The 12,081-nt window shown below is 41.5% G+C and overlaps 1 protein-coding gene across 9 annotated transcripts in view; it reads right to left on the bottom strand.

Moving 5' to 3' along the window:
• TTC7B (tetratricopeptide repeat domain 7B) overlaps positions 1-12,081 on the bottom strand; it is a 353,505-nt gene that overhangs the window by 207,415 nt on the left and 134,009 nt on the right. For all 9 annotated transcript variants that reach the window (XM_056810528.1, XM_056810526.1, XM_056810525.1 and 6 more), the window contains one exon: positions 11,660-11,797. In XM_056810528.1, coding sequence (XP_056666506.1) covers positions 11,660-11,797 — 138 coding nt within the window. The remainder of the gene's footprint in view (positions 1-11,659; positions 11,798-12,081) is intronic.

The following is a 12,081-nucleotide window of genomic DNA, read 5'->3' as shown; positions in this document are numbered from 1 at the left end:
TCTAGAATATCCAGAACTGTGGATTCAATTCAAAAGATTTTAGCAGATTCACCCATGATTCCCCTAGGATAACAACAATGATATTGGTCTCTTTCCATTCCAAACCACTATTCAGTGGGTGAGACCAAGTCCCAAACCTATAAAGGAATATTTACTTTGGATAGATGAAATTCAAAACTTAAATACGAATTTCATCTAACTTCCCATACCAATTCCATATTTTAAAAAAGATAGTAAAAGTAAGAAGGGTAAGGTAGAAATAATAAAAAAAGAATATCTGATGTAGAATCATAAAACTGAAAGATACTTTGATGCTATCAAACCCCTCATTTCACATATGAGGAAAATGAAGTTTATAGGGGAAGTGACTTAACTACAACCAAACAGCTAAAAAAGTAGCAAATTAGTGATCAGAATCCAGGTCTCCTAACTACAAGTCTGCTGCCTCTCCTCTAGAAAATCCTCTCAAAGCCCTCATCTCCATTCAACTTGAAAGAGACAAGAATGACTATGAAACCCAATTGACAGTGAACCAGTTGGACACCAGCTGGGTCAGAAGTTCAAAGAGAGACAAACATTGCAGGAGGTCACAGCCCACAGAGAGGTCTAGATCTGGTTGTTGAGACTTTCCTTGACCTAGGACAAAACAACATCTATAGACTCATAACCAATTAACCTATTGGTTTTCAGGAAGTTTCCCATCACTCCTAGAGTACTTGCTATAATTCATTTCTTCCAAGCCCCAACTCCTAGGCATACTACCTAAGGCTAATATTTATATATTCCCTTAAAGTTTGCAAAATGCTTTACATATATTATTTCTTTTGAGCCCCACAATAATGCTGTAAGGAGGAAGCAGAAGTTAACTGCATTGTACAATGTCATCCAGATTTGAGGCTAGATGTCGGCAAAATCCAAATATAGAGCTACCCTATGCTGTCTTATGAAGGTTTGCAAAATACTTTTTTGAAACTAACCTGTGGAGATAAAGAGTGGCACAATCAATCAAGAGCTTTAGAATCCAAAGACCTGGATTAAAGCCCTGCCTCTTCATTTTCTCTCTCTCCCTCTCTCTTCCCCCTCCCCCCCACCATAGGTCATTTATGGGGACCTCAAGGAAACTAAGATTATAAAATGCAGAATATGTGCCAATCTGCATTGGTAGACAGATATTATTTCCTTATTGGGACCTTCCTATACCAGTAAAATTACAGACCCACATTCTTCCCTGTTCTACCTGACAAAATAACAACAACAATTCAGTGAGTAAGAAGTGCAAATATTATTATACCGAGAATATGAGAAGTACAGATGCTTCTTAACCATGTGACCCTGGGCAATTCATTAATCCTAACTGCCTAGCCCTTTTTGCTCTTTGATATTTAGTACTGATTCTAAGACAAAAGGTAAAGTTTTAAAAAATAAAAAATTAAGTGACTTTTCTCCTGGTATGAATGAGAGGTAGGACTTAACACACAATACTTTCTGGCTTTGAGGTCAGCTCTCTGGTTTATTTAAATATTTATTAAATGTTTACTGTGTTCTGAGTGCTGTGCTAAACCCTAAGAATGTAAATAAAAGTAAAAATCCTATCATCAAGGAGCTTGCCTTCTAATTTTAGGAGATGGGGGTCTAACGGCAACAACATATTGAAAAGGTAGAAGGGGGAGAGAAGGCATCCACATTGAACTATTGTGGTAAAGGTCATGAGCTCATGGTGGCACACAGTCAAAGGATAGGGCCAAGTTGCAAAATCTAGGGAAATCATTATACAAAACAAATACAAGGCAATTTTGGTGGGGAACATACTAGTAGCTATGAGGTTCAGCAAAAGCCACACTTAGAGAGAGGTATCTGAGCTGAGCTGTGATTAAAACTAGGTAGGCTAAGAGGAAGATTACATTCCAGATGTGCCAAGGCATGGAGATGGGAGATAAGACACATGTGAAGAACAAGACCAGTTTGACTAAACTATAGGCACATGAAGGGGATAGTGTAGAATAAGGTTGGAATGATAGGCTAGAGCCCACTTGTAAAGATTTTTGAATGACAAAAGAATTTATATTAGATCCTAAAATAATATGGCATTTACTGGGGATTTTTGAGCAGGGGAATGCAGTGGTTTGACTGGTGCTTTAGGAATGTATGTATGTATAGTAGTCTCTCAGTGATCGAGAATGACTATTGTCTTTGTGCAGTTTCATCTACGGAGTATCCTCATGTGGCTTTGGAGTCCAAAGGCTGAGGCGCAGAGTTTGTGGCACGTGGGGCATGGGACGCCAGTTGTTACGGGAGGTGCAGTGGTGGCCTGGTGTCGGCGTTCAGGCGCAACGGCAAGACGTCGATGTCACTCATCTTCAAAGGTGGTGGCGGCATGGTGAATGTGGGTTTGCCAGCTGCTTCTGTCAGAGGCAGCGAGTTCTAGTTGCTTTGGTGTAATGCCAGCCCACTTCAAGTTGGACTTTAGCTGATCCTTGAATCTTTTCTTTGGTCGGCCTTGTTTCCTGAGTCCAGCTGACAGTTCACCATAGAATACCTGTCTTGGTATTCGCTGTGGGTCCATGCGGATGACGTGTCCAGACCATCGTAGCTGGGTTTTGAGGACCAGGACTTCGATGCTGGTGGAGTTGGCTCTGTCAAGGACTTCCTGGTTGGTGATTCGGTCCTGCCATCGGATCCTCATGATTGACCAGAGGGAGCGTTGGTGGAATTGCTCCAGCTGTTTCATGTGCTTCCGGTACAGTGTCCATGTCTCACAACCGTACAGGAGCGAGCTGAGGACCACTGCGTTATACACTTTGAGCTTCGTCGCAGTGCTTACACCTCTGTGTTGGAGGACTTTGGAGCGCAGCCGCCCGAGTGCCTGGCTGGCCTTTTGGATCCTGGCATTAATCTCATGGTCTAGGGACCCATCGTTGGTGATGGTGCTGCCCAGGTACTTGAAGGTGTTGACGTTAGAAAGCTGCGAGCCGTCGATTGTAATGCATGGCTGGTTCGTTGGCCTCCCTGGTGCAGGTTGGAACAGCACCTCTGTTTTGCTGAGGCTAATGATCAGGCCAAACAGTTTTGTTGTGGTAGAGAACCTGTCCACAATGGTTTGGAAATGATTTTCTTGGTGGGCCATGAGAGCACAGTCATCTGCAAAGAGAGCTTCCAGGATGAGTCTCTCTGTTGTCTTTGTTTTTGCAGTCAGGCTGCAAAGGTCAAATAGTGAGCCATCCAGTCGGTATTTGATGTAGACGCCCAGCTCTAGATCCATCACAGCATGTCGTAATACTTGGGTGAAAAATAGGTTGAATAGTACCGGAGCGAGGACACAGCCTTGTTTCATGCCATTGGAGATGTTGAAACGATCGGAAGTCTCTCCACCAGATAGGACTTCCCCTGTCATGTCGACATGAAAGAGCTGGATCAGTTTGACGAATTTTGCTGGGCAACCGAGCTTGCTGAGGATCACCCACAATGCATCCCTGTTCACTGTGTCGAACACCTTTGTCAGGTCTATGAAGACAATGTAGAGAGACTCAGGTTCTGCTCAAGGCATTTTTCCTGCATTTGCCTCACCGTGAAGACCATGTCGATGGAGCTGCGATCTGGTCGGAAGCCACATTGTGATTCAGGCAGGTTCTGCTCTGAAACAGTAGGAGTCTGTTGAGTATAACACGGGCAAGGATCTTTCCCACAGTGGAGAGTAGTGAGATGCCTCTGTAGTTGTCACAGGCTGCTCGTGAGCCTTTCTTCTTGTATAGGGCTATGATGGAGGCATCTCTGAGTTCTGGGGGCACGTCTTCCTCTTCCCATATGCTGGTCAGCACTATGTGGAATGCCTGGAGCGCCTTTCCATTTAAGGCCTTGTACACCTCGGTTGGGATCCCGTCTTTACCGGGTGCCTTGCCTGCACTCATTTGTTTGATGGCTTTTTGGACTTCCTCTATTGAAGGAGGGACATCAAGTTGTTCAATGGAGCAGTTTTGGGAGATCTGGTCAAGGGCGCTTTGGTCAATTGAAGAGGGTCGGTTGAGAAGCTGACTGAAGTGTTCTTTCCACCTATTGCTGATGCCTTTTTTATCTTTGATGAGAGTGTCACCATCAGAGGATAGCAAGGGAGTGGTGGTGGGTTTTGATGGTCCATAGACAGTCTTGAGGGCACTGAAAAACTGTTTGTAGTTTTTCATATCAGCAAACCGCTGAATTTCTTCTGCCTTTTTTTCCCACCATCGGTCTTGCAACTTCCTGATCTCACGCTGCACCATGGCTTGGAGAGACTTGAATCTGTCCTTTTTAGGAGCAGAGTTTGGGTTATTTTGCCACTCCATAAAGGCTTCGTTCTTCTTGCTCAATAGGTCTTCAATAGCAGTGTTGTTCTCGTTGAACCAGTCCTGGTGGTTGCGTTGTTTTGGGCCTGGGACTGCCTTTGATGTTTCCTTCACTGCGTCTCTGAACTGGTTCCATTTCTCGATTGAACTTCCAATGAATGGTCCCTTGGCAGACAGCTTGTTGTCCAGGCAGGACTGGAATGTTTGCAAATAAGATGGATCTCTAAGATGACTCATGCTGTAAAATGCGCGAACTGTCTAGGCGCGTTTTGGATGGCGAGGAGCAATGCGCATTTGAAGAGTCGCTCTAACCAATCGGTGGTCTGTCCAGCATTCAGCTCCTCTCATGGCTCTGGTGATCTTTACATCCTCGATGTCTCGCTGGTGTACAATGATGTAGTCAATGAGATGCCACTGTTTTGATCTTGGGTGCGTCCACGTTGTTTTATATTTTTTTGCCATTCTGAACACAGTGTTGGTGATGATGAGTTCAAACTCTGAGCATTTGCTAAGTAGCAGTAGACAGTTTTCGTTCATTTTGCCCACGCCGTGTTTGCCGAGCACTCCTTTCCATCTTTCATGGTCCTGGCCAATGTGGGCGTTGAAGTCTCCCAGTAGTATCAGCTTGTCATTTGTGGGCACTGAGTGCAGGACGGCACTCAGGTCAGAGTAGAACTGCTCGATGGTCTCCTCTGTGCTGGTCAGTGTAGGGGCATATGCATTGATGATTGTGGCATACCGGTCTTTGCTGAGAGGCAAACGGATCTTCATGAGCCTCTCGCTGATGCCCACAGGCAGGTCTGGCAGCTGTTTGAACAAACTGGTCTTGATGGCCAGGCCAACACCGTGAATTCTGTCTTCATTTGTGGCTCTACCTTTCCAGAAGAAGGTGTATCCAGTGGTGGCTTCGCTGAGTGATCCCTCTTCTGGTAAGTGTGTTTCGCTTAAGGCTGCGATGTCAATGTTATATCGCGCCAGTTCTTTACCGATTAGAGCTGTTCTTCTCTCAGGTCTTGGGGTATTCTCTCTATCAAGTAATGTCCTGATGTTCCATGCTCCTAGTAGGAGTTTCTTTGTATTTTTTCTTTGATTTTGACCGCTTAAAGGGGATGACCCGCCAGCCGCGGTGTGCTGACTGGGTGTTTGTAGGGCAGGCAATGTTTGGGACACCTTTTCTAGTCCCCTCCCTTGATTAGGGTGAGCAGTGCTGTCCTAGAGAGGGCTGCTCAGTCGCCCAGGATGCTGCCGAACGTCCCTGCTGCCCACAGGGCTGAGCGACCACTGGTCTGTGGGCCGGCTACGTGCAGGATCGTGACTACAACTGCCAGTGGTCACCTCCACCTTTTGCATCTCCACTCCCCCATCACCGCAGGTCTTGGAGAGGGTGGACAGGGTTAGGATAGATGAATGTGCACAAAGACACTTGTGCATGAAGGAGATTTAAGTGGAAAAGCCGATGCACAGAGACAGTCCCACTCTCTCGGCGTTGAAAGCCTGGGTCCAATGGCACGAAAAGTCGTTACACCTGGAGACTTCCTCAGCTGCATTGGATGGCCGTGTATGGGGTGCTCAGGGAGGAGTAGTATCTCTGGTATGGAGGGCTTGTCGTGCCCTCCTAGGGCAGCTCTCCAGCCTCTGACCCCCACCTGACACCCAGCTCTCACTTGTGGCTCCCAGTAGCTGCTAGCATGCGGCAGCGGCCACACCCCGGGCAACGGCTTCGACAGGCTGGCCGAACCTTGTGAGGGTAGCCATCGGGTCATCGACCCCTGGTGAACCAGGGCTTTGCTCACCCAGCATGTGAACACTGCTTCAGCTGAACAGACAGAAGAAACCAATAAGAAGGTTCAACGGCTGAGAGGGCAATGCAGCAAAGCACTGTGGAGTGCTTAGGGCGTGTTGGAGCACAAAGGACAACAGGACTTTAGGAATATCGAATTGGCATTCTATGTGAAAGATGAATTAGAAAGGGAAAAGCCTTGAGGGAAAGATAGCAACAAGGAAATGGGCAGAAATAGGAAAATGTGAGAGACAGGGTGAGGGTACAATTGACAAAACTTAGCAACCAACTGGGTATGTGAGATAAGAGTAAAAAGTTCAGGATAAACTCTATGGTAACAGAAAAAGTAGCAGTACCCTTGAAAGAAATAGGAAAATTTCTAAAGAGGAGTGAGTTTAGAGAAAAAACAAATGAATTCTGTTTTAGAAATGTTGAGTTTGAGAAGCCTATGTGACATTCAGTTCATAAAGCCTATACATAGATTATCTGTGAGTTACCTTCATATAGAGGATAATTAAATCCACATGAGTTGATAGGGTCACTAAAAAAGAGAGTGTACACAAAGAAAGAGAAGGCATCTCAGGACAAGGCTTTGGAACACAGTCACATCTAGGGAGGGTTATTAATATGGATAATGACCCAGCAAAAAAGATTTAGAAAGACTAGTCATATACATAAAAGAACCAGGAGAAACTGGTGTCACAAAAACCCGAAGAGAAAAGAGTATTCTGGAAGAAAGGGTATAATCAACACTTTCAAACAAATGAGTAAAGAAGGAAAAGGACTGAGGAAGGACCACTGGATTTAGCAGTTAAAGAGATCACTGATTACTTTGAAGAGCTGAGTGATGAGGTCAGAAGACAAATTCCAAAAAACTGATAAGCGAGAGGAAAAGACTTAGAGAAACTAAGACTAGACAGATTTTTCTTAGAATTTACCTGTGAAAGGAAAGTAATATATAGGAAAATAGTTTGAGGATACCTCTCCAGAAATTTCAAGATTATTGCTAACAGCTGAGCAAGCAAATCCAACAATTCTTTCAGCAACTAGGGAAGTTATTTCATTTTGCCATGGTGAATTGAATTCACTCAGGAAAGTCTCACCCTACTTATTCTCCCCCACCCAATTAGCCATTTTAACCAGTTTAACCATTTAATAAGCCATTTAACCAGTTAGAAGGCTATGACAACAGACTAGGCAAGGTTCTAAAGGTCTAAGTGGTAGGAGTATGAGTGGAAGAGGTGGAAGAAAAGGGCATGGGAAAAACAGATTAAAGAGTTATCATACAGAACAGTATCAATAATGTTGTTCTTCAGTCATTTCAGTCATGCCTGACTCTTTGTGACTCCTTTGGGATTTTGTTAACAAAGATACTGAACTGATGATTTGCTACTTCACCAGCTAATTTTTAGATGCTCGTTTAGAAGATGAGGAAACTGAAGCAAACAAGGGTATTTGACTTTCTCAGGGTCACATAGCTAGTATGTGTCTGAGGACAGATTTTAATTCAGGTAGGCCTGATTCTAGGCCTGGTGCTCTATCCACTGTGCAACACCTACCTATCCTAGTATCAATAACAGGCAACATATATGTAAGAGTGAGGAAGAAGAAGGACTCAAAAATAATATTAAAATTCTGACTTGGCTGGTTAGCAGACAGGGAAGTTTGGATAAGGACCAGGCAGGGAACAAAATGATGAGCTTAGTTTTAAATTTATATAGGTTTACTGTTATTGTTTGAGGTACTATCAGGATATCCACATGGAAATGTCTAGAAGATAGTTGGAGATTTGAGAAACTTTTTTTCTTCACTGGATTTTTGTGCCTCTTTTTCCAATTGACTGATTTTGTTATTTAAGCTGTTATTTTCTTTTTGCACTACTTTATTTCTTTCCCACTTTTCTTCAACCTGTCTTAAATGATTTCTCAATGCCTTTTTTGAGTTCTTCCAGAGTGTGAGACCAATTCCAGTTTTTGTTGGGTTTTTTCTAAGTTTTCCTTTTGCTTGAATCACATCATCCTCTGTTGGTTCTACTCTTCACTCTTTTTCCCCATAAAAGTTTTCAAGTTATATGGTTTTTCTTTTGTTTGCTCATTTTCCCAGCTTTTTTTTTTATTTTGGCCAATGGACTAGGAATTCTGCAACCTGCTTGCCAATTCTGTCTCTTCTCTTCTGTTTTGCAGAATCAGGCAAGGTGAGCTAATTTGTCCTGGGGCTAAGTCTTCAACACAGCCGTAGAAGCTAGCTTGAAAGTGCCGAGCAAGATGGTCTTCTGATCTTCACTACAGGCTAGTGCCAAGACCTTCAAGGGGTGGGTCTGAGGTGCTCTTTTGCTAGTGTAGCCCCCACCATGGGATCTTGAAGTTAGCCTATGCCCAATCACAGAATTCAGTGCAGTAGCTTGCGGGGAAGGGGCGGGGGGGAGGGTCAATGGTCAGAACTGCTATGTGTGCAGTTTGCTTCTGCTTCCCCCTTATCCCATGAAAATCAACTCTCTCTACAGACCTTGCAAGTCGTATTCAATGGGAGAGCCCCCTAACTCTGTCTTGTTGTTGAATTTAGATTCTTGTCTTTTTTGAAGTGCTTTTAAAAGATTAGTATGGAAGGATAGTCAAAGCATTTGTCTTTTGCTGCTACTAAGCCACCATCTTTACTCCACCCCAACAGTTGGAGATTTAAGATCAGACCTGAGCAGAGAGAGTAAAATCAACTATGCAGACCTGGGAGTTATTAAAAGATATAGGAGCATATGAGATTACCAACTGAAAACCAGCAGAAAGAGAAAAGCCTTAAGAGATAACTACCCTTAGAAGAGATGAAAAGACAAAATTAACCAAGAGAAGACCAAGAGGAAATGCTTAAAGAGAAAGAAAAATGAGGAAAGAATAGTCATATGGACCTAGGGAGGAGGTACTATCCAGAAAAAAGAAAGTCCATAATGTCCAAAGCTACAACAAAATTAAGCCTGAGCAAAATCCATCATATCTGGCAAGAGTTTCTAATGACTGAAAGAGTAGTTTTCAGCTGAGTGACAGAGATGGAAGTCAGACTTTAAGGGGTTGAGAACTGAATAAATTGTATAGCAGAGATTACAAAAGTAGATTGTTTTTTATTAAAATTCAGAAATAAAGAGAAGAGATACTTTAGGACATTAAGTTTCAGAGGAGGGCAACATTAAAGAAAGACTTCTGTTTGTTTAAGGAGAAGATCTGAGTGTATTAGGCAGCAGGAAAAGATATAATGAAAGGGAGAGAGATACAGACAGATGGAGAGACAGAAAGAAAAAGTGTGAACACAGGTTCTTAAAAAAGCTAGGAAAGAAATGCATTAAGGGCACGGGATAATGGTTAACAATGGCAAAGAGATACCTCAACTTCTGTAATATAGCAAAGAAGAAAGATGAAAAAATATTTTGATCTATGGAGGATGGGAGCTCAAGGTAGATGGCCTCAGTCTTTTCATGCAGTGTCTCATTTCTGACACTTCTAAAGTGCAGAAATAAAAAAGTCAGTTAGAGAACTTGCAGGAATCTCAAAGACAATTATAATCAATAAGGTAACAAGGCACCAAATGAGATAAACACTTCTAATCACTTAAGTATGGAGGCAAAGATGAAGAGCACTTGCCCATTTTAAACACGGCACTTGCAAGGAACAAGAGTTAAGTTCTTTTAATTTGGAGGACAGAGGAAAATTACTAAATCAAGACAAGTGAATTAGTCAACAGATCCTCATTACATGATGGAAACTACATTTGAAACCATAATGAAAAATCATCTTGGTGAAGATAAGCTTTGAGAATTCAATACTGAAAGGAGATTTCTGCATTAGTTCTGATCTTTTCTCAGTGGAATGCTGCTAAGACTACAGCAATCTCTCTCAAATCATTTGGGAAATGAAGAAAAGTCAAAATGCAGGAAGGCAGTAAGCCAGCAAAAAGCAAAATTTAGTCACCTCAGACTAAATTCAGATACAAGTAAAACTAAAGCTTTATAAAGTTTTAATAACTAAAATCTTAAAGTGAAATTATTGTACATGTTAATTATCATGTTAAAACCATATTCAACATTAGTTTGAAACTTAGAAACCTGGGAAATTTTTCAAGGGTTAAGTTAGAGAAATTTTAAAATCTGTCATCTTAAAAAGGCATGTTAAAAGATATTAGATGTCCTCTTAAAAAAATCTGACTATGAAGCAAATCTGCCAATAAGGGCATATTAGGTTGCTAACCATTTCCACAAGAGGATTTTCCACAGGTAAGTACAACTTTCCTTGCTATTACATCAAACCATCTGGATCAGAGATAGTATGTGGGCCTATTGAAATAATCTTGTAGTGATCATCCATTGTAAAATATTCTTGTTGGTAAATTATAATGGATTCTCTCGTATTAATTAGCTCCTTAGACAGAACACAACACATTCCCAAGGATGGCTTAAGTCTAGGGACAATGAGTCACGATTACAGCAGAGACATCTGACTACTGCTTTACACAGTCACAGATGTGATTTTTTTTCCCCAAAGAATGGCTAACCATGATTTTGTATAGTCAAAAACCCAAATATAAGAAAGACCTAAGCCATGCAAGGCTCCATCTGTTCTTTCTCAGCCTCTGTTTAATGTACAAATACACTAGAGGGATCTCAAAGCTGCAACAGGGGAACAAATTTGATTTAATTCACTCTGATATTTTGTTTATATCTTCTGTGAAGAGGCTATAGCAATGGATGGAAAATTTTAAAGGGAAAATAAACATAGAAATCTAATTATTTTCAAAACATAGTTTTTTTAATCCCAAAGAGAAAAGCCAAAATTACCTGAAAATTTATCTAGCTCATATCTAGCCATAAATTTGATGCCTTGCTCAGCATGCAAGCTGTGCTAATTGAGACAGAGGTGAACTAAGATTAATCATCTTTTTCTGAAGTTTGAAAACTCAAAACTCTATGCAGAAATATCTAATAAAAGCTAAATGACTATGTAATTTCCTAACAAATAAAAAGGTCAGAAGACACTACAAACTGATGATCTTGTAATGTTGTACTCTGGTATCCTGTTCAAGATTGTACCTTAAAGATCCAAATTTGAAAACACTGTGTTTGTAAGTGCTAATCTCATCAGAAGCTCTGTAATGATATTTTTTAAACCCTTACCCTCTGTCTTAACATTTATATTAAGTGGAACAAAGCAGCAAAAGTTAGGCAATAGGGATTAAGTGACTACTCTAGGGTTACATAGCTAAGTAGTGTCTTGAGTCCAGATTTGAACCCAAAATCTCATCTCCAGGTCTGGCTACTCTATCCACTTGGCCACCTTGCTGACCCTGAAGTGATGTTCCTAAAAATTCTATCTCACATAAAAATTAGTAACCTACAATCCAGAAAGTCCCTTGATTATCATGGAAATTACACTGGAAGATGAATGTACTTTAGAAATTCTCCAGGAGAGAAGTCTGCTGACTATCATATATATTTTCAGGAAAATGACAGCTTAATCATACATAAATACATCTGGTTTTCAAAGTTGCACCCACTAAACTGACAACATCAACTTACAAGTCATACCTCTGATAGCATTTCATATTGGCCTCTTCTTCCCAAAGCTATAGTCAATAGATCATAGACCACAGATGCACTTTGTAAACTGATGATGCGGTCACTTTTATGCTCTGGAATCCTGCTCAATACAGCATCCCGGTTTGCCTGAGAACATCAAGAAAAAGAGCTTTGAGAAAGGTCAGTACATAGATTAAATATCTACTGTTTATAAAAACTCTTCATAAAAATGCTCCTAGAGCAAAAAACATACAGATCAATCTTGAATTAAATGAGGAAAAGGGGATGTAAATTCACCCATGGCAATTGAAAACTGGCCATCAGATTACAAATGTACCATTCTGCACACAAACATCTTGATTTCTCACATTGAATTAGTGGGGCTGTGATTCAAAAGACTGCTAATACTTAAGTCACATAACTACAAGAAG

The sequence above is a fragment of the Monodelphis domestica genome, chromosome 1, assembly GCF_027887165.1.
Source record: "Monodelphis domestica isolate mMonDom1 chromosome 1, mMonDom1.pri, whole genome shotgun sequence".
Classification (NCBI taxonomy): Eukaryota; Metazoa; Chordata; class Mammalia; order Didelphimorphia; family Didelphidae; genus Monodelphis; species Monodelphis domestica.
The sequence above is the reverse complement of the archived record's forward strand: the minus strand, read 5'-3'. Positions and strand labels throughout refer to the sequence as shown.